The following is a 21524-nucleotide window of genomic DNA, read 5'->3' as shown; positions in this document are numbered from 1 at the left end:
GGCAATGGTGTTTCTGTCTGCTCAGACTCACATTTAAAAAGAGTTGCCTTTTTTCTGGGCAAACTTCGTCACAAACTTTAATCATGCAGTTTTTGATGAAATCCCCCTCCGTAAATGGCCGGGCTGATTTAGCGATCTCTTCTGCCAAAATAAAACTGGCCTTGACAGCAGCCTGGCCTTGTGATTTGGCTTTTTTGAACAGAGCCTGTCGAGATTTGAGGCCTCGTTTTAATTCCTCTGCCTTTTGTAGCCTTTGTTCCATGTCCATATTCTTGTTTTTGTCCGCGTGTTTCGTTTCATAATGTCGTCTCAGATTATACTCTTTCAGTACCGCCACACTTTCTCCACACAGAAGACACACAGGTTTTCCAGCTACCTTCGTGAACATATACTCCGACTCCCACCTTGTTTGAAACCCCCGGTTCTCAGTATCCACCTTCCGTTTTGCCATTTTTGATGGGTATCTGAAAGTTAATTTTACTGTGATGCTGACGACTGCTGTGCCAATAAATATTGAAATGAAGCAGCCTACTGCTCGGTGCGTCACCTTTGCATTGTGGGAAATGTAGTATTGGTGCGTGTAAAAGATCTGCGGGCTGCCGGCTTGCTGCGGGCCGGTTCTAATAATAAATCAAGATCATCCCAGGGGCCGTAAAAAAACCTTCTTGCGGGCCGGATGTGGCCCGCGGGCCTTGACTCTGACATATGTGTTCTAGACCTATCGGCTGCCTTCGATACTGTGAACCATCAGATCCTCCTCTCCACCCTCTCCGAGTTGGGCATCTCCGGCGCGGCCCACGCTTGGTCCTACCTGACAGGTCGCTCCTACAGGTGGCGTGGCGAGAATCTGTCTCCTCACCACGCGCTCTCACCACTGGCGTCCCCAGGGCTCTGTTCTAGGCCCTCTCCTATTCTCGCTATACACCAAGTCACTTGGCTCTGTCATAACCTCACATGGTCTCTCCTATCATTGCTATGCAGACGACACACAATTAATCTTCTCCTTTCCCCTTCTGATGACCAGGTGGCGAATCGCATCTCTGCATGTCTGGCAGACATATCAGTGTGGATGACGGATCACCACCTCAAGCTGAACCTCGGCAAGACGGAGCTGCTCTTCCTCCCGGGAAGGACTGCCCGTTCCATGATCTCGCCATCACGGTTGACAACTCCATTGTGTCCTCCTCCCAGAGCGCTAAGAACCTTGGCGTGATCCTGGACAACACCCTGTCGTTCTCAACTAACATCAAGGCGGTGGCCCGTTCCTGTAGGTTCATGCTCTACAACATCCGCAGAGTACGACCCTGCCTCACACAGGAAGCGGCGCAGGTCCTAATCCAGGCACTTGTCATCTCCCGTCTGGATTACTGCAACTCGCTGTTGGCTGGGCTCCCTGCCTGTGCCATTAAACCCCTACAACTCATCCAGAACGCCGCAGCCCGTCTGGTGTTCAACCTTCCCAAGTTCTCTCACGTCACCCCGCTCCTCCGCTCCCTCCACTGGCTTCCAGTTGAAGCTCGCATCCGCTACAAGACCATGGTGCTTGCCTACGGAGCTGTGAGGGGAACGGCACCTCAGTACCTCCAGGCTCTGATCAGGCCCTACACCCAAACAAGGGCACTGCGTTCATCCACCTCTGGCCTGCTCGCCTCCCTACCACTGAGGAAGTACAGTTCCCGCTCAGCCCAGTCAAAACTGTTCGCTGCTCTGGCCCCCCAATGGTGGAACAAACTCCCTCACGACGCCAGGACAGCGGAGTCAATCACCACCTTCCGGAGACACCTGAAACCCCACCTCTTTAAGGAATACCTAGGATAGGATAAAGTAATCCTTCTCACCCCCCTTAAAAGATTTAGATGCACTATTGTAAAGTGGCTGTTCCACTGGATGTCATAAGGTGACCGCACCAATTTGTAAGTCGCTCTGGATAAGAGCATCTGCTAAATGACTTAAATGTAAATGTAAATGATTGTCAGCTCAGGGATTCGATCCAGCAACCTTTCACTTACTGGCCCAACACTCTAACATCTAGGCTACCTGTCGTCCCCGATATACATGGGCATTATAATTAATGCTTTGAATTGTTTGGGCTAGAAACCATACATTTTCGTTGTAGCCTAGTAATGGAAAAGGACATTGAAAACAACGGTACAGTGAAGCCTATACACTTTAGTGTCCTGCCTGCCACTCTACAAACTGTTTAGATGTATTTGCAGTTTGTTTTGGCAGGGTTTTGGATCATGTCTTGTCCAATAGTAACTGAGTAGTGAATAATGTCAAGTCATTTTGGAGTAACGTTTTCTGTCAGTGAGAATAGAAGAGGTTTCAGACACTTCTACATTCATGTGGATGCTGCCATGGATAGGAATAATTGTGATTGGGTCATGAATAAGGATGGGTGAGAATTTTACAAAGGCATAAAGACCATACTACCCCAAAAAATGCTAACCTCCCTTATTATTGGTAATGGTGAGAGGTTATCATATTTTGGTGTAGCCTCTGAAACTTACTCATCATTATTCATGATCCATTCATGTTGTTTCTTTATCATGATGATATCATCAGGATCAATTGAGAAGAATTCAGTAACATATTCTCTCCTCACTTAGAAATACAATTACTCCAGATATCATTCACAATTTAGACATGACCTAAAACACAGCCAAAACAAACTTCATATACACTGCTCAAAAAAATAAAGGGAACACTAAAATAACACATCCTAGATCTGAATGAATGAAATATTCTTATTAAATACTTTTTTTCTTTACATAATTGAATGTGCTGACAACAAAATCACACAAAAATGATCAATGGAAATCAAATGTATCAACCCATGGAGGTCTGGAATTGGAGTCACACTCAAAATTAAAGTGGAAAACCACACTACAGGTTGATCCAACTTTGATGTAATGTCCTTAAAACAAGTCAAAATGAGGCTCAGTAGTGTGTGTGGCCTCCACGTACCTGTATGACCTCCCTACAACGCCTGGGCATGCTCCTGATGAGGTGGCGGATGGTCTCCTGAGGGATCTCCTCCCAGACCTGGACTAAAGCATCCGCCAACTCCTGGACAGTCTGTGGTGCAACGTGGCGTTGGTGGATGGAGCGAGACATGATGTCCCAGATGTGCTCAATTGGATTCAGGACTGGGGAACGGGCGGGCCAGTCCATAGCATCAATGCTATCTCTTGCAGGAACTTCTGACACACTCCAGCCACATGAGGTCTAGCATTGTCTTGCATTAGGAGGAACCCAGGGCCAACCGCACCAGCATATGGTCTCACAAGGGGTCTGAGGATCTCATCTCGGTACCTAATGGCAGTCAGGCTACCTCTGGCGAGCACATGGAGGGCTGTGCGGCCCCCCAAAGAAATGCCATCCCACACCATGACTGACCCACCGCCAAACCGGTCATGCTGGAGGATGTTGCAGGTAGCAGAACGTTCTCCACGGCGTCTCCAGACTCTGTCACGTCTGTCATATTGTGCTCAGTGTGAACCTGCTTTCATCTGTGAAGAGCACAGGGTGCCAGTGGCGAATCTGCCAATCTTGGTGTTCTCTGGCAAATGCCAAACGTCCTGCACGGTGTTGGGCTGTATAAGCACAACCCCCACCTGTGGACGTCGGGCCCTCATACCACCCTCATGGAGTCTGTTTCTGACCGTTAACCAGACACATGCACATTTGTGGCCTGCTGGAGGTCATTTTGCAGGGCTCTGACAGTGCTCCTCCTGCTCCTCCTTGCACAAAGGCGGAGGTAGCGGTCCTGCTGCTGGGTTGTTTCCCTCCTAAGGCCTCCTCCACGTCTCCTGATGTACTGGCCCGTCTCCTGGTAGCGCCTCCATGCTCTGGACACTACGCTGACAGACACAGCAAACCTTCTTGCCACAGCTCGCATTGATGTGCTATCCTGGATGAGCTGCACTACCTGAGCCACTTGTGTGGGTTGTAGACTCTGTCTCATGCTACCACTAGAGTGAAAGCACCGCCAGCATTCAAAAGTGACCAAAACATCAGCCAGGAAGCATAGGAACTGAGAAGTGGTCTGTGGTCACCACCTGCAGAACCACTCCTTTATTGGGGGTGTCTTGCTAATTGCCTATAATTTCCACCTGTTGTCTATTCCATTTGCACAACAGCATGTGAAATTTATTGTCAATCAGTGTTGCTTCCTAAGTGGACAGTTTGATTTCACAGAAGTGTGATTGACTTGGAGTTACATTGTGTTGTTTAAGTGTTCCCTTTATTTTTTTGAGCAGTGTACTTCCAATGAGTTTGCAGAGTCACAAGCTTGACGCAGTCATTGTGTGCAATGGATATGGGACCAAACATGGGGCCAAATATTCAACTATAATACACCATAATGGAAAACTGTATGTAATACAGTAATGTTTGGTGTTATCAACATCCACATACTCTGAAACTTTTTACTGCAACATACTGTAAATTGTGACCGAGTGGCTCGATTCGGTCTCATGAATTTTGAATGGTGTTTTGTATATTGGATAAAAGTAGAGACTCAGAGCTACAAAATTGAATGTTCATCTCAAATCCAAAATACTGGAGTATAGAGACAAAATAATACAAAAATTGCTTCACTGCCTAAATATATACAGTATGGTGAGGACTGTATGCCATTTAGAAAAATATTTTTTATCCAAAGTGACATGCAGTCATGCAGACATTTCAGTATGGGTGGCCCCAGCAGGAATCAAACTCACTATGATGACACTAGGAGCTCAGATCCTGATCCTGACTCATGTCTATGTCATTAATCCACATACTGTATGAGATGGTCCCATAGTCAAGCAAAATCATGATGTGAAGCTGAACGTAACAGACGTTCTCCCAGTCCAGCACTATCTTCCCCACATACTGTACATACACACAGCACCATTATGAACAATTACTTCATCCTTGATTGGCTCTTTCCGGTCTGTTCACTTCATGCCCCCCGGCATGTGTGACGCCACAGAGCCAGGAGGGTAGAGAGAGGGAGAGGGGAGAGAGAGAGAGAGAGAGAGAGAGAGAGAGAGATAGCATATACATGCTCTGAGCCCATCTACAGAGCAGCCCGGACCTCTGACTAATGCATGAGGGGGGTTATGAGTCAATGTTACCATGTGCAGAAAAAGTATTCAGACCCCTTTACCTTTCCAAATGTTGTTACGTTACAGCCTTATTCTGAAATTGATTAAATAGATACAAATCCTCATCAATCTACACACAATACCCCATAATGGCAAAGTGAAAACAGTTTTTCAGAAATGTTTGCTAATTTCTATATTTTTTTTCAACTTAAATATCTTATTTACATAAGTATTCAGACCCTTTTCTATGAGACTTGAAATTTATCTCAGGTGCATCTTGTTTCCCAAAAAATTATAAATGTGCAAACATTTCTACAAACCAGTTTTTGCTTTGTCATTATGGGGTATTGTGTGTAGATTGATGAGGGGGAAAAACGATTTAATCCATTTTAGAATAAGGCTGTTAGCTAACAAAATGTGGAAAAAGTCAAGGGGTCTGAATACTTTCCGAATGCACTGTATATGTATTTATGTCAATGTGTTTTCTGTTTTTCTCTTTACTCTGAGTAGTGCACGTTTGTGTTGCATGTTAAATGCTGCCTCGTCGTGAGTGACCTGTGAAATATTGAACTAATGTAAATTAAAATTCAGCATTGTAAGTGAGGTAGTTGGATGATCAAGAGACTTGCATGTGATGAGTCCAGGGTTTTTCCTGCATAGAGAATTCTTAGACGTGCTGACTGCAACTACTGCCTCGCCGAGTTACCACCTACCCCCTTTTTTTGATCCTAGGCTCTGTTCCAATATCTATATACCAAAATGAGGCAATATCGCCTTTCAAATACTTGTATTAATTATAACACAGAAATGGATAACCCCTCCACAGTTTTCTTGATCTTAGCCTAGTTTGGTAGCCTATGCTGTTGGATGAACTTTATGGTCATGGTTGTTCATGTGGTGGTTACAATGCCACAAGAGCAAACATGTTTGGTACAGGCATAGACATCATTTTTAGATGCAAATCTGATTATATACATTGTTTGATTATTAAAATATATGCCTTAAGTTCACTTTAAAGTTGCGTTTATCCTTCTGAGGGCTAATCGGGGACATTTTTGGGGACAACTTCAGCCGGGGACAGGCCACCAAAATCTGGGAATGTCCACAGAAATCGGGGACATCTGGTCACCCTAATTCAAAGCGGTGTGCTAGTATGGGACATTGGAACATAGCCCAATAGTCAATGGACCCTGATTGTCAGTCATTTTGCAAATATCACCTTAAATTCATGCACAGCAAACCCTGAGCGTCCATTGTGGGGCTTCCATTTATGCACAGGAACAACTAGCCTGTTTGTCCATCAATCGGAATCTACCCTTAACTTGCTAATGAACATCAAAGTCCCTCACAGTTACACACCTCAGCATTCCCAAAGATACACTTACAACGCCAACTACAAAACATAATAGCTGCTTTCACAACAACAACAACAAATCTCGTCTGAACGACTTAGTATCTAGTTCGAACCATTTAGTAAAATAAAATCACTCAAACGAGATACTAAGTCGTTCGAACTAGATACTAAGTTGTTTGAACAACGTATTATCTTGTTCAAACGACTTCATTCTTTATTAGGTCTCATTTGTTATGCAGCACCAGTTGTGCTTGTCAGACCATTGCTGCAGCCATTTAAAGCAGGCGTGCTTTTGAATGCCAGAGCATGTAAGTGAGTCAACAAGATTTCATGGTTTTACCTATTTGACTTCAGATTCTGATGTTTATCCAGGTTTATCCAAACGTCAAATTTTGACTTTTGGAGCAACCTAGAAATTTGACGTTTGGAGAAACATGGATAAACATCCGAAACTGAAGTCAAATTGGTTAAACCGTGAGATCTACATATTTTGGCATTCAAAAGCAGCCCTATTAAAGAACTGTCAATGGATGGAATCAGTGAATGAACGGCTGCAGTAATGGTCTGACAAGCACAACTGGTGCTGCATAACAAATGAGGCCTAATTAGACAATATAACAATTAAGTGGTTCGAACGACTTAGTGTCTCATTTGAATGACTTAGCATCTTGTTTGAACAAATTTTTGATTATGATTTTATTAAACTTAGTCTATCAAACGAGATACTAAGTCATTTGAATGAGATACTAAGTTGAACGAGACACTAAGTTATTTCGGACAAGATAATTCCAAGAGTCTACTTTTCTTTTTTGCCTTTGGCTTCAGGGCTTCCATATAAATGCTACAGTAATTCCCCAAAAACACTAGAGTAAATACTACAGTATATTACAGTCTGAAAAAAAGTACAGTAAATACTACAGTACACTACAATCAGCAAAAACACTAAATTAATTCCTATAGTATACACTACATATTTATTTTACCACATTTATACTATAGTTAACTGTAAATACTAGAGTGTACTACAGTATACCACAGTAAATACTACAGTGAATACTACAGCAAAGTACACAAAAACAGTATACTATAGTATGTGGGCAGTCAAGTACAGTGAACTCCAAAAGTATTGGGACTGTGACACATTAAATAAATATAAATAAATTGTAAATAATGTATTGTGTCATTTTGGAGTCCCTTTTATTGTAAATTAGAATATAATATGTTTCTAAAAATTTCTACAAATAATGTGGATGCTACCATGATTACAGATAATCCTGAATGAATCGTGAATAATGATGAGTGAGAAAGTTACAGACGCACAAATATCATACCCCCAAGACGTGCTAACCTCTCACCATTACAATAACAGGGGAGGTTAGCATTGTTTGGGGGTATGATAATTCTATATATCATTTCAAATCCAAAATGCTGGATTACAGAGCCAAAACAACACTGTCACAATGCTTTTGGAGCTCACTGTAATTATGCAGTCAACTTATCCCCCTTCGTCCTTCCATCTAGTCATCCAGTCATCGGCCCATCCATTCAGCCAGTCATCCTTCCATCCAGTTACAACCAGTCAACTCGTCATCCAGCCACCCAGTTACAACCAGTCAACTCGTCATCCAGCCACCCAGTTACAACCAGTCAACTCGTCATCCAGCCACCCAGTTACAACCAGTCAACTCGTCATCCTTCCTTTCAGTCAGTTAACCAGTCATCCAGTCTACAGCATCTGCCAAACAGTATCACGTCTCTCGAGACCGGCCAGGGACCACTGTGCCTGCATCTGCTCTCTCACTCTCTCTTTTTCTCGAAACGGGAGACCATAGTAGCCACGCTCCACAAAAGCTATGATCCTGTTGCAGGTTTCCAGGTACTTCACTTTAGTAAATTCAGTCATTGAATCAACTCACAATCAACTGAATCAAAGGGCCCCCTGCCTGCTTGTGTGAGGCTTATGGTGTTCCCACTCTGTGTAATGTCACTGGGTAAGGCAACTCAGTATAACAGATTATTGTGAAATAGACACAAATTGCTTATTGGAAATTTATGACAGGCACACGAAACAGTATATTTTTTGTTGTGCAGTACAAAATTTTGTATACAATGCATTTCAATCACAGATAAAGACATTAGGTTACTTAAGACAAAATTTATTTTTATTTATTTATTTTTTATTTCACCTTTATTTAACCAGGTAGGCTAGTTGAGAACAAGTTCTCCTTTGCAACACCGACCTGGCCAAGATAAAGCAAAGCAGTTCGACACATACAATAACACATAGTTACACATGGAATAAACAAACACACAGTCAATAATACAGTACAAAAAGTATATATACAGTATGTGCAAATGAGGTAGGATAAGGGAGGTAAAGGCAATAAATAGGCCACGGTGGCGAAGTAATTACAATATAGCAAAATGGTAGATGTGCAGAATATACACTGCTCAAAAAAATGAAGGGAACACTAAAATAACACATCCTAGATCTGAATGAATGAAATATTCTTATTAAATACTTTTTTTTCATACCACCTTCATGGAGTCTGTTTCTGACCGTTTGAGCAGACACATGTACATTTGTGTGGGTTGTAGACTCCGTCTCATGCTACCACTAGAGTGAAAGCACCGCCAGCATTCAAAAGTGACCAAAACATCAGCCAGGAAGCAATAGGAACTGAGAAGTGGTCTGTGGTCACCACCTGCAGAACCACTCCTTTATTGGGGGTGTCTTGCTAATTGCATATAATTTCCACCTGTTGTCTATTCCATTTGCACAACAGCATGTGAAATGTACTGTCAATCAGTGTTGCTTCCTAAGTGGACAGTTTGATTTCACAGAAGTGCGATTGACTTGGAGTTACATTATGTTGTTTAAGTGTTCCCTTCATTTTTTGAGCAGTGTATATATATATATGTATATATGAATGTGCAAGTAGAGATAATGGGGTGCAAAGGAGCAAGATAAATAAATAAATACAGTATGGGGATGAGGTAGTTGGATGGGCTATTTACAGATGGGCTATGTACATGTGCAGTGATCTGTGAGATGCTCTGACAGCTGGTGCTTAAAGCTAGTGAGGGAGATATGAGTCTCCAGCTTCAGTGATTTTTGCATCTCCTTTCAGTCATTGGCAGCAGAGAACTGGAAGGAAAGGCGGCCAAAGGAAGAATTGGCTTTGGGGGTAACCAGTGAGATATACCTGCTGGAGCGCGTGCTAGGGGTGGGTGCTGCTATGGTGACCAGTGAACTGAGATAAGGTGGGGCTTTACTTAGCAGAGACTTGTAGATGACGTGGAGCCAGTGGGTTTGGCGACGAGTATGAAGCGAGGGCCAGAAAACGAGAGATAGTACAGGTCGCAGTGGTGGGTAGTATATGGGGCTTTGGTGACAAAACGGATGGCCCTGTGATAGACTGCATCCAGTTTGTTGAGTAGAGTGTTGGAGGCCATTTTGTAAATGACATCGCCGAAGTTGAGGATGGGTAGGATGGTCAGTTTTACGAGGGTATGTTTGGCAGCATGAGTGAAGGATGCTTTTTTGCAAAGTAGGAAGCCGATTCAAGATTTAATTTTGGATTGGAGATGCTTAATGTGAGTCTGGAAGGAGAGTTTACAGTCTAACCAGACACCTAGGTATTTGTAGTTGTCAGAACCGTCCAGAGTAGTGATGCAGGTGCGGGCAGCGATCGGTTTGAGAGCATGCATTTAGTTTTACTTGCATTAAAGAGCAGTTGGAGGCCACGGAAGGAGAGTTGTATGGCATTGAAGCTCGTCTGGAGGTTAGTTAACACAGTGTCCAAAGAAGGGCCAGAGGTATACAGAATGGTGTCGTCTGCGTAGAGGTGGATCAGAGAATCACCAGCAGCAAGAGCGACATCATTGATGTATACAGAGAAGAGAGTCGGCCCGAGAATTGAACCCTGTGGCACCCCAATAGAGAATGCCAAAGGTCCGGACAACAGGCCCTCCGATTTGACACACTGAACTCTATCAGAGAAGTAGTTGGTGAACCAGACGAGGCAATCATTTGAGAAACCAAGGCTGTTGAGTCTGCCGACAAGAATGTGGTAATTGACAGAGTCGAAAGCCTTGGCCAGGTCAATGAATACGGCTGCACAGGTAATGTCTCTTATCGATGGCGGTTATGATATCGTTTAGGACCTTGAGCGAGGCTGAGGTGCACCCATGACCAGCTCTGAAACCAGATTGCATAGCGGAGAAGGTACGGTGGGATTCGAAATGGTCGGTAATCTGTTTGTTAACTTGGCGTTCGAAGACCTTAGAAAGGCAGGGTACGATAGATATAGGTCTATAGCAGTTTGGGTCTAGAGTGTCATGACTGCGGCAGCTTTCCAATCTTTGGGAATCTCAGACGATACGAAAGAGAGGTTCAACAGGCCAGTGATAGGGGTTGCAACAATTTCAGCAGATAATTTTAGAACGAGAGGGTCCAGATTGTCTAGCCCGGCTGATTTGTAGGGGTACTGGTAGGAGAGAGGTTGGTCGGGAAGGATGGGTGGGCATATAACGTGAACATTTAGCAACCCAAAGGATGTGTGTTCGAATCTGGATAACTTTAGAATTTGAACAAATTAGCTACTTTCTAACTTTCTAACTTTCTAATTATTACTTTTGAGCTCATTTTCAACCACTTAGTATGTTAGCTAACCCTTCCCCTAACCCTAACCATAACCCTTTAAACTAACTCCTAAACCTAGCCCTTTAACTACTTAGCTAGTATGTTATCTAGCCCTAACATTAACCCCTAACTCCTAAACCTAACCTTAACCTCTAACCCTAACCTTAACCCCTAGCCAAGCTAACGTTAGCCACCTAGCTAGCCTAGCTAACATTTTAAAAAACGAATTTGTGTAACGTACATGAATGTGTTATGAAGAAAGAAAATCATGTAATACACACAAAATGCGTTGTGATGAAAATCATGTAATACACACTAAAATGTGAACTTTTTTGTGTGCCTGTCACAAATTTCAAATAAGTCATTTCACATTAAACTAGCCTACCTGGTTAAATAAAGGTGGAGAAAATAAAATAAAATAATAATAAATGCCCTCCTTACCCCAACACACTATCACAGATTAATTAACCAGGTATGCATTTATTAAGTGTTCATTAAGCATTTATTAAGGTCATGTCCACTGTGACTGATAAAACACAGATTGATTAAAAAAGAAAGTAAATTGCCAAGACTCACCTTTTGTAGGCTGGTTGGATTCAACTGAGTTTTGTCAATTATTTTTATTGCAACCTGGAGGAGACGTGAGGAGAACTTTTTACAACATTTTACAAAAAAAAGCACAATGAGAAGATGGAAACAACCCAGTAGTAAACCATAGCTTTCCCCAACAAGCTTCAAGTATGAAAATTAATATCTCTATTCACATTCATTATTTTCCTATCCATGGCCAGACGCCCCAGAACCAATGTCCTACTTGTTTAGTTCCCCATTCCAATCAAACCTATCCCTATTCCTCCCAACCCTCTATTTTAGCATTGCACCCATCTATACTCTAATCATTGACCCCAGGAAGACAAGGGGTTGCTTAGGCCAAAGATAATGGGGAACCATCTGAATAAAGAAGAACCACAACTACAGATCCCCTCCATCCACTTCCTACCCCCACCACTCACTCTACCCCTATCCCTACCCAAGTCTCATCTCTCTACCCTATATTCCAAGCCCCCCCACCCAATCATTAAAACAGACCAATACCAAATCAACCCCTAGACTTTACACCCTATGCACTTGTGGAGATCTGAGAGAATTTACTTGGTATAAACAATATGGTGAAGCTTCCAGCTATGCTGGATCTAGGGGTCAATTTGGGATTGGGCCTCATGCATTCATCCATGCTCTAACACACTACCATGGAAATGGACACTATTGCATCATATTTCTGCTTTCTAAGACCACTACCCTTCCTCTGCATAATATCCCTTACCCAACAACCCCTCACCCGCCACCCTCCCCATGCCCCAGCCTCACCTCCTTGCCCGTCAGGATATGGCGGGCCAGCTTGACCTTGGCGAAGTTGCCTTTGCCGATGGTCTTAAGCAGGCGGTAGTTGCCGATGTGCGGAGTCTCGTCAGAGCAGGAGGCGATGGAGTTCCTGCAGCGGGCGCCCAGTGAGCGGCTGGACAGGCTAGTGCCCTTGTCTGAGCGACTGGCGGCTAGAGACACATGCTGGGGGGAGAGGAGAGAGGGGAGAGGGGGTCACCACCAGCGCCTCCATTACCACTACCATGCAAAGCCTGGGAACTCCAAGACCCTTTTCAAAATAGGGTTCCACCCGAACCATACTTAGCACGCTCTGATATTTTATTTTCACATTGCCTTCTCCAGTACGGTTTTACCAACTATGGTAGATGCATAACAAGGCCATCCCAGTATAGCTTGGCTCAGCCTAGTGGGGTGAAATGATACAAAACAAACTCAGAGACCAATTGCTATTTTACACTACTGTACCAACTGCTGACCTGAACCACACTACTGAGCTGGCTCGGATTAAAGGATTTTTGTTTTCATATGGCCCCTTCCAGCACGGTTTCAGCACTAACTATGGTGGATGTGTAACCAGGCCAGTACAGTTTGGCTTGGCTCAGCTCGGCATGGTCGTGTTTAAGGTACCACTGTACACTACTGGACTGGTCTGCCATTATAGCATGGTGGCTCTGGCTCTCTAATATGGCAGGAAACTACTGAGAGTGAACTAATCTAACTAAGATAATGTCACATCAGTGTTGTTGCTCATAGGCAGGGGGTTAAGTGCCTGAAAGCAACACCGTGGACTTCTGGTACACCATAGTTCTTCACTGAAATGATATTCAAATTTGGAATATTATCGTTGATTTGGACATCGTCATGCCTGGGTTGCGTTCAACGGGGCATAATGTTGTGGAATGTTCCACACCGTTTGTCTACTGATCATGGCCCTGGTATAGCTTAGTGTATAGAAATTCATGAGATCATTCATTTCCAGGTGAACATATGAATATGTCCTGACAAATACTACTATTCATAGAATATCTTGTCTGATCTCTCTGATAACTGGGACAAAGGTACAACTGTATGAGGTGACTAGTCACAGGAGCCCTACAACTACTGAGCTAGTTTTCATAAAACCAGGGTTTGAGTATTTGCTTTAGACTGCGTCGAGTGCCATTTCGGGAGGGTTTGCAGTTTTCTATTGGTTCCATTGCAAGAGGTAAGCTCAATCAAGCACAGCTAAAGTATTTTAAATAATTTCAAATAGAATTTGAACCCAGGTCTGGTATGCATGGCATGCTGGTAGGTGCTCCCTCCCAGAACCCAATAGCTTTCGACCTAGGTTCTGTGAAGATTCAGTCCAAAGCTTGAGTTATGGCTAATTTTAAGTTAGGTAGGCAGCAAAGCGTAATATTTTTTTAAAACGATGTGTTTTTTACAGGAACATAGATACATGTGTTTTAGTAGGATGCAGCTCCTTGTCATGTGACCAAACAGAAGCAGGGCCCAAAGCAGAGGGAAACAGATACCAGAGAAAGGACTGAGAGAAAAACAAAGAGAGCGAGAGAAACAGAGAGAGAGGCAGGGAGAGAGAGGGAGAGAGAGAGAGAGAGAGAGAGAGAGAGTGACACAGAGAAAGAGAGAGAGAGAGAGAGAGAGAGAGAGAGAGAGAGAGAGAGAGAAAGAAATCATATGCAGACACAGTGGTCCCTGGCTGGCCTTGAGTACAGAGTATCTTTCCCAACGTTTTTTCCTTTATTTCTCGTGCCCTCTCTCATCGCCTCCTTCTCAAAACACATTGGAAGAGAAGATCAGAGGGGAGGGACCTTGGATCTTATCCTCCAATGCGGTTTGAGGAAGTGAGGCGAGAGAAAGCAAGGAATCAAGGAAAGATAAAATGAGGAGGAGACTATGTACTGGATGCACACAGGATGAGGAACTTTAGAGTTAATCTTCTTGGTGATTTCGGACTGATGTACAGTGCCTTCAGAAAGTATTCAGACTCCTTGACTGCTTCCACATTTTGTTAGGTTACAGCCTTATAATGACAAAGCAAAAACAGGTTTTTGGACATTTTAGCAAATTTCTAAACAAAAAAATCTGAAATATGACATCTACATAAGTATTCAGACCCTTTACTCAGTACTTTGTTGAAGCACCTGTGGCAGTGATTACAGCCTTGAGTCTTCTTGGGGATGATGCAACAAGCTTGCCATACCTGTATTTGGGGAGTTTCTCCCATTCTTCTCTGCAGATCCTCTCAAGCTCTGTCAGATTGGATGGGGAGTGTTGCTGCACAGCTAATTTCAGGTCTCTCCAGAGATATTCGATCAGGTTTATGTCTGGGCTCTGGCTGGGCCAATCAAGAACATTCAGAGACTTGTCCCGAAGCCACTCCTGCATTGTCTTGGCTATGTGCTTGGGGTTTTTGAACCTTCACCCCAGTCTGAGGTCCTGAGAGCTCTGGAGCAGGTTTTCATCAAGGATCTCTCTGTACTTTGTTCCGTTCATCTTTTCCTCAGTCCTGACTAGTCTCCCAGTCCCTGCCGCTGAAAAACATCCCCACAGCATGATTCTGCCATCACCATGCTTCAACGTAGGGATGGTGCCAGGTTTCCTCCAGCTTGGCATTCAGGCCAAATAGTTCAATATTGGTTTCATCAGACCAGAGAATCTTGTTTCTGAGAGTCTTTAGGTGCCTTTTGGCAAACTCCAAGTGGGCTGTCATGTGCCTTTTACTGAGGAGTGGCTTCCGTCTGGCCACTCTACCATAAAGGCCTGATTGATGGAGTGCTGCAGAGATGGTTGTCCTTCTGGAAGCTTCTCCCATCTCCACAGAGGAAATCTAGAGCTCTATCTGAGTGACCATCGGGCTCAACTCCCCCGATTGCTCACCTTGGCCAGATGACCAGCTCTAGAAAGACTCTTGGTGTTTCCAAACTTCTTCCATTTATAAATGATGGAGGCCACTGTGTTCTTGGGGACCTTCAATGCTGCAGAAATGTTTTGGTAGCTTTCCCCAGACCGTTTCCTCGACACAATCCCGTCTCCGTGCTCTACGGACAATTCCTTCGAACCCATGGCTTGGTTTTTGCTCTGACATGCACTGTCAACTGTGGGACCTTAAGTAGACAGGGTAGTGCCTTTCAAAATCATGTCCAATGAATGTAATTTACCACAGGAGAATTCCAATCAAGTTGTAGAAACATCTCAAGGATGATCAATGGAAACTGGATGCACCTGAGCTCAATTTCAAGTCTCATAGCAAAGGGTCTGAATACTTAAGTAAAGGTATTTATGTTATTGTTTTTTTTTTAAATAAATTTGCAAAAATGTCAAAATACCTGTTTTCACTTTGTCATTATGGGGTATTGTGTGTAAATTGCTAAGGATGTGTTTTTTTAATCAATTTTAGATTACAGCTGTAACGTAACAAAATGTGGAAAAGGTCAAGGGGTTTGAATACTTTCAGAATGCACTGTATATGTATACATTTGTACATTCCCACCTTCAATGCCTAAAAACTCTCTATGGTGAGATGACTATGAATGTGAACTTGACTCAACTGGCTGTTGTTGAGTCAGGATCATTACGAGATGATTCTAAGACATTATAAAGGGGTCGTACATGCTCATGATAAGCATTATAATGGGATACTTTAAGTAAAGTGTTACCATGAGGTTTACTATTGGTACACAGTTCACCGTCCAACCCTGGCCTGGCCCACTGTCGTCCTTCCCTGCAGTCAAATCACCCAATCGCCCTCTAGTGGCCTCATGGGTGGACAGTTATTAATATTTTTTATAATTTCGTAATTAAATCTTAAGGATCCACCCCTTTTAAAAATGTTTTTGCCTAAAATGGCATAAACAAATCTAACTGCCTGTAGCTCAAGACCTGAAGCAAGGATATGCATATTATTGATACCATTTGAGAGGAAACACTTTGAAGTTTGTGGAAATGTGAAATAAATGTAGGAGAATAACACATTAGATCTGGTAAAAGACAATACAAATATATATATATTTTTTTTGTACCATCATCTTTGAAATGCAAGAGAAAGGCCATTATGTATTATTCCAGCCCAGGAGCAATTTAGATTTTGGCCACTAGATGGCAGCAATGTATGTGCAAAGTTTTACTTGATCCAATGAACCATTGCATTTCTGTTCAAAATGTTGTATCAAGACTGCCAAAATGTGCCTAATTGGTTAATTAATACATATTCAAGTTCATAACTGTGCACTCTCCTCAAACAATAGCATGATAAATTGGACAATGCGGTTAGATTAACAAGAATGTAAGCTTTCTACCAATATCAGATATGTCTATGTCCTGGGAAATTTTCTTGTTACTTACAATCTCATACTTATCACATTAGCATACGCTAGCTCAACCATACCGCGGGAGACCCAGAGATCCTGTAGAGGTTAATAAAGATACTCTTTTAAAACAGTTTTGTTATATTTAAAATGTCTATGATGTACGGTACCAGTCAAAAGTTTGGAGACACCTACTCATGCAAGGGTTTTTCTTTATTTTTACTATTTTCTACGTTGTAGAATAATGGTGCAGAGATCCAAACTGTGAAATAACACGTGAAATCATGTAGTAACCAAAAAAAAGTGTTGCCTTGATGACAGCTTTGCACACTCTTGGCATTCTCTCAACCTGATGGTTTGGGATGAGTTTGACCGCAGAGTGAAGGAAAAGCAGCCAACAAGTGCTCAGTATATGTGGGAACTCCTTCAAGACTGTTGGAAAAGCATTTCAGGTGTCGCTGGTTGTCATCAAGGCAAAGGGTGGCTACTTTGAAAAATATAAAATATAAAATCTATTTTGATTTGTTTTAACACTTTTTGTTTATTACTTGATTCTATGTGTGTTATTCCATAGTTTGGATGTCTTTACTATTATTCTACAATGTTTTGTGGGTGGGTGGGTGGGTGGGGGGTGGGGGTTGTATAATTCCCCTGCCTCACCATTCCCAACTGGACTGAGATGAAGGAACATGAGAGGGGTGGTGATTGGTGAGAGTAGAGGAAGAGGGGATATGGAGTGTGCCCCAACTGGCACAATTATTCCCTTTAAAGTGCACTACTTTGGAATAGAGAAAATCTGGTCAAAAGTAGTTAACTATACTGAACAAAAATATAAACGCAACATGTAAAGTGTTGGTCCCATGTTTCATGAGCTGAAATAAAAGATCTCAGAAGTTTTCCATTTGCACAAAAAGCTTCTCTCTCTCAAATGTTGTACACACGTTTTTTTTTACATCCCTGTTAATGAGCATTTCTCCTTTGCCAAGATATTCCAACCACCTGGCAGGTGTGGCATATCAAGTAGCTAGTTAAACAGCATGATCATTACACAGGTGCACCTTGTGCTGGGGACAATAAAAGGCCACTCTAAAATGTGCAGTTTTGTAACAAAGCACAATGACACAGATGTCTCAAATTTTGAGGGAGCGTGCAATTGGCATGCTGACTGCAGGAATGTCCACCAGAGCTGTTGCCAGAGAATGTAATTTTAATTTCTCTACCATAAGCCACCTCCAGCATCATTTTAGCGAATTTGGCAGTACGTCCAAACGGCCTCACAACCCAGACCACGTGTAACCATGCCAGCCCAGGACCTCCACATTGGGCTTCTTCAGCTGAGGGATTGTCTGAGACCAGCCAAACATACAACTGATGAAACTGAGAAGTATTTCTGTCTGTAATAAAGCCCTTTGTGGAGAAAAACTCATTCTCAGCAGGGGCGCAGCCATGGGTGGGCCTGGAAGGGCATAGTTCCACCCACTTGGAGCCAGGCCCATCAGGGTACTGCGCCCCTGCTCAGTCATCTGAAATCCATAGATTAGGGCCTAATTTATGTATTTCAATTGATTTATTTCCTCATGTGAACTGTAACTCAGTAAAATCATTGAAATTGTTGCATATTGCATTTATATTTTTGTTCAGTATATATCGTGAAGAAGCCCATTTGGCTCTGGTCAAAAGTAGTGCACTATATGGTGAATACGGTGCCATTTGTAATGCGGTCATGGTCTCCACACAAAGATTTGGGCCTGGGAATAATAACAGATTGCTTCATCAGACAGGTCCTCAATAAACACACATAATTTCAGCAGAGAAATTAGTATTTATAGATCACATCTAAAGAGAAACCCCCAAAGTGCATATTAGGCTATGCATATTAGATAGTCCTTCATAGATAGATGGAGATACAAAAATACTGTACACACACACACACACACACACACACACACACACACACACACACACACACTGTACATATCCATTGTTGCTTGTGCAGGCCCTACTGCTACTGGCTACAGTGGAAGCTGTACCCTCCGCTGTTACACCCATAGCCCTGGATAGTACGCCGCTATACCCAGCAATGGATAGCATTTTGCACAACATTGTATGCAATAATCGAAAACAGTTATCTTAAAGACTTTTCTCGTTTTTATTATTCCGAATGGTTGTAGGTGCGACAGTATGCCAGTCATAACGATGTTTCACCACACAAGGGGAATACACGGGCAATAAGTGACATCACTATATATACAGCTATAATAAGAGGTGACGGTTCTTAGTATGAGCTTCTGCGTATATCCACGGAGTGTTACCGTATGTGGATGGATTCATCTTGGGCTGTTTGCCTACAGCCATCAGCTCTTTTGCTGTTTAGACGTTATAAGGATACGGCAGATAATCTGCTATGCTAAATTTCCACCCACTCACATACCCAGGCTCTTTTTTTAACAACCAAAATGCACACCCTATAATAATTAGGCCTATGCATTACAAATAAATATGGTGAATGCAAAGCCTCGTGTTATGAACCATATTTCTATACTCTACATAGGATGTATAATTTCTGCATAGACACTCAAATTATGGGGATAATTATTGCACTTACATGGTCCGTGCCCCTGTCGTTTCCAGGCGGTAATGCAGAACGAGAAGACATTTTCCCTGAGTTTTTCCCGAATTACTGTATGTTTGCGTTTATATTTACAGGATCAGGCTCCACTAATAATAACATCCGACATTGGCAGTTCCGCAGCTGCGATCACGTCCCAATCAACCTGTTTATTCTCCAACCGGCGAAGCCGTAGTCGAGAGGAGACTTCTACCTGTCATGGCAGCAGTAGCCAACCGATATCTGGGGTGTCTTCAAGCAAGCTGCATTTCTCTGGTAAAATTCGCTCAATTCGGTAATTTTGCACCAAAAGCAACGCAAACCCACGATTTAACGTCAATTATGGACTGAAACTGTGTGATGTTTGGCCAAAACCCACTGTTTCTGCGGCGACTTTCCGCCCCCTGCCTCATTTCGGCATATAAAACAAATATACGGCTTTGGGATGAGCGTCTCCGTTTATCATAATAATAGGCTACTGTTTAATCTATCAATTCCCCGTCGCTTTGCTGCATGCAACCGACGACGATTGCATTAATCCGCGGGAAAACAGAGGGTATCTTGCATGAAAAACACCGAATTGTTCATAACCCTGATGGCTGCGATGCGCCACTTCTCGCGTCAGAGACGCCGACTGACACATCCACCGACCGAAAACGCACCTACGAGCGTAAAGTTGAGCGTAAAAGAAACCTACCCAAAAACGGAAGATGGAAAGTCTGTGTTTAAATCAGTGACGCATTTTCAATATTTCTTATACACAGTAGTGGTTAGCTATAGCCTAAATCCGTATTTAGATAGATAAACAAACAACTCACACCGCCACGCTTTCCAATTCACCCATCAATTTTTACAGTCTTCTCCCATCCAAAGACAGCACTCCAGAGCTGGTGGACAAATTGGGATTCTTGTAGGCTACAGAAATACCAATATATGTCAAAATCGAATGAAATCCGTAGCCTGGTTAATTTTCTTATGATATGAAGATTCATGTGAATAAATTATTCCAAAAAGGTTTAATTAATTGGACAGACAGCATTGTAGACTTGAACTATTCTAATTACAACTGTGTAGCTGCAGATCAAATCAGAACTAAGCCTTGTGTGGCCTATAGCCTGATATTAAACAATATTTTTACAGTGTATAATTGAGAAGTGAGGGGATTTGAATGTTTGCACATCTAAATCATATAAAGAAAACATATTTTATGTGTTATACCATCAAGCCTATCACAGTTGTGAGTAGACTATGGAACAATGTGTAAGTACACGATTATAAGAGTCAAGCTGCCTATGTAAGAGCAATGTTGATATTTTAATTTGTGCACTCATGCACTGACTGAGTAGGCTAAATATTCCATATGTATTGTTGTGATTTAGGGGGGTGACTGGGGGTGCAGTTGGGGCATGTTCAGCTGTCCCAGAGAAGGATAGGATCAAACAGTTAACCCTCTCTCAGTCAAAGAGTTGCAAAATTCCTCCAACCAGGGTTTTGGGAAGTTACCTTATTTGGTACCTCTACAGTTGTTTATACCTTATGTTACTGATTAGTGTCTTGTAATGAGCAATGATCACTCAAGTGCCCTCCCTCAAATCTACCAAAGACACAGGATGGGAATATGTCTGTATGTAATATTGTATGTGGACAAGTATTATGTCAATAAGGAGGGTGGCAACAGCAGCCGGAAGGTTGCTAGTTCTAGCCAAGGGCCAGCGATTAAAAAAAAAAAGGGAATTGAACTGATAGCGGTGCTGATGTCCAGCCTGACCACATTAAACAGACATAGGATATGTTGCGTACATTTGTATCCCTCCATTTAGTATGATATGTTATGTTAAATTACGAATGCATGACTGGTTACTTAAAGTGATGCTCCAGTGATTTTGTATAATTTTAGCCAGTAGTTTTGAAAGTAGTGCTCACGAGTCAAAACGGGTCATAGAAAATTGTGCACAATTGTGTACCACTTTATCCATTTCATATGTTACCTCCTGCACGTTTTTTTGCAATTCTTATGATATGTTACTAATTCCAATTCATACAAGAATTTGTAAGTGCTTAAAATCCCGGACTGCATCTTTTTTTGCCATTGTGCCCTTGAGCAAGGCACTTAAACCTAAATTGCTCTCCATCC

The 21524-nt window shown here is 42.6% G+C and overlaps 1 protein-coding gene across 3 annotated transcripts in view; it reads right to left on the bottom strand.

Annotated features, from left to right (window-relative positions):
• The window catches only part of LOC115105357 (MAP/microtubule affinity-regulating kinase 4-like), a 60305-nt gene extending 40296 nt beyond the window's left edge, over positions 1-20009 (bottom strand). For all 3 annotated transcript variants that reach the window (XM_029627302.2, XM_029627304.2, XM_065007260.1), the window contains exons 1-3: positions 19388-20009; positions 12461-12658; positions 11669-11722 (exon numbers count right to left, since the gene is read on the bottom strand). In XM_029627302.2, coding sequence (XP_029483162.2) covers positions 11669-11722; positions 12461-12658; positions 19388-19438 — 303 coding nt within the window. In that variant the 5' untranslated portion in view covers positions 19439-20009. The remainder of the gene's footprint in view (positions 1-11668; positions 11723-12460; positions 12659-19387) is intronic.
• Positions 20010-21524: the final 1515 nt, after the last annotated feature.

This window comes from Oncorhynchus nerka, linkage group LG22 (assembly GCF_034236695.1).
Source record: "Oncorhynchus nerka isolate Pitt River linkage group LG22, Oner_Uvic_2.0, whole genome shotgun sequence".
Lineage (NCBI taxonomy): Eukaryota > Metazoa > Chordata > Actinopteri > Salmoniformes > Salmonidae > Oncorhynchus > Oncorhynchus nerka.
This window is presented reverse-complemented; position numbering and strand designations above follow the sequence as displayed.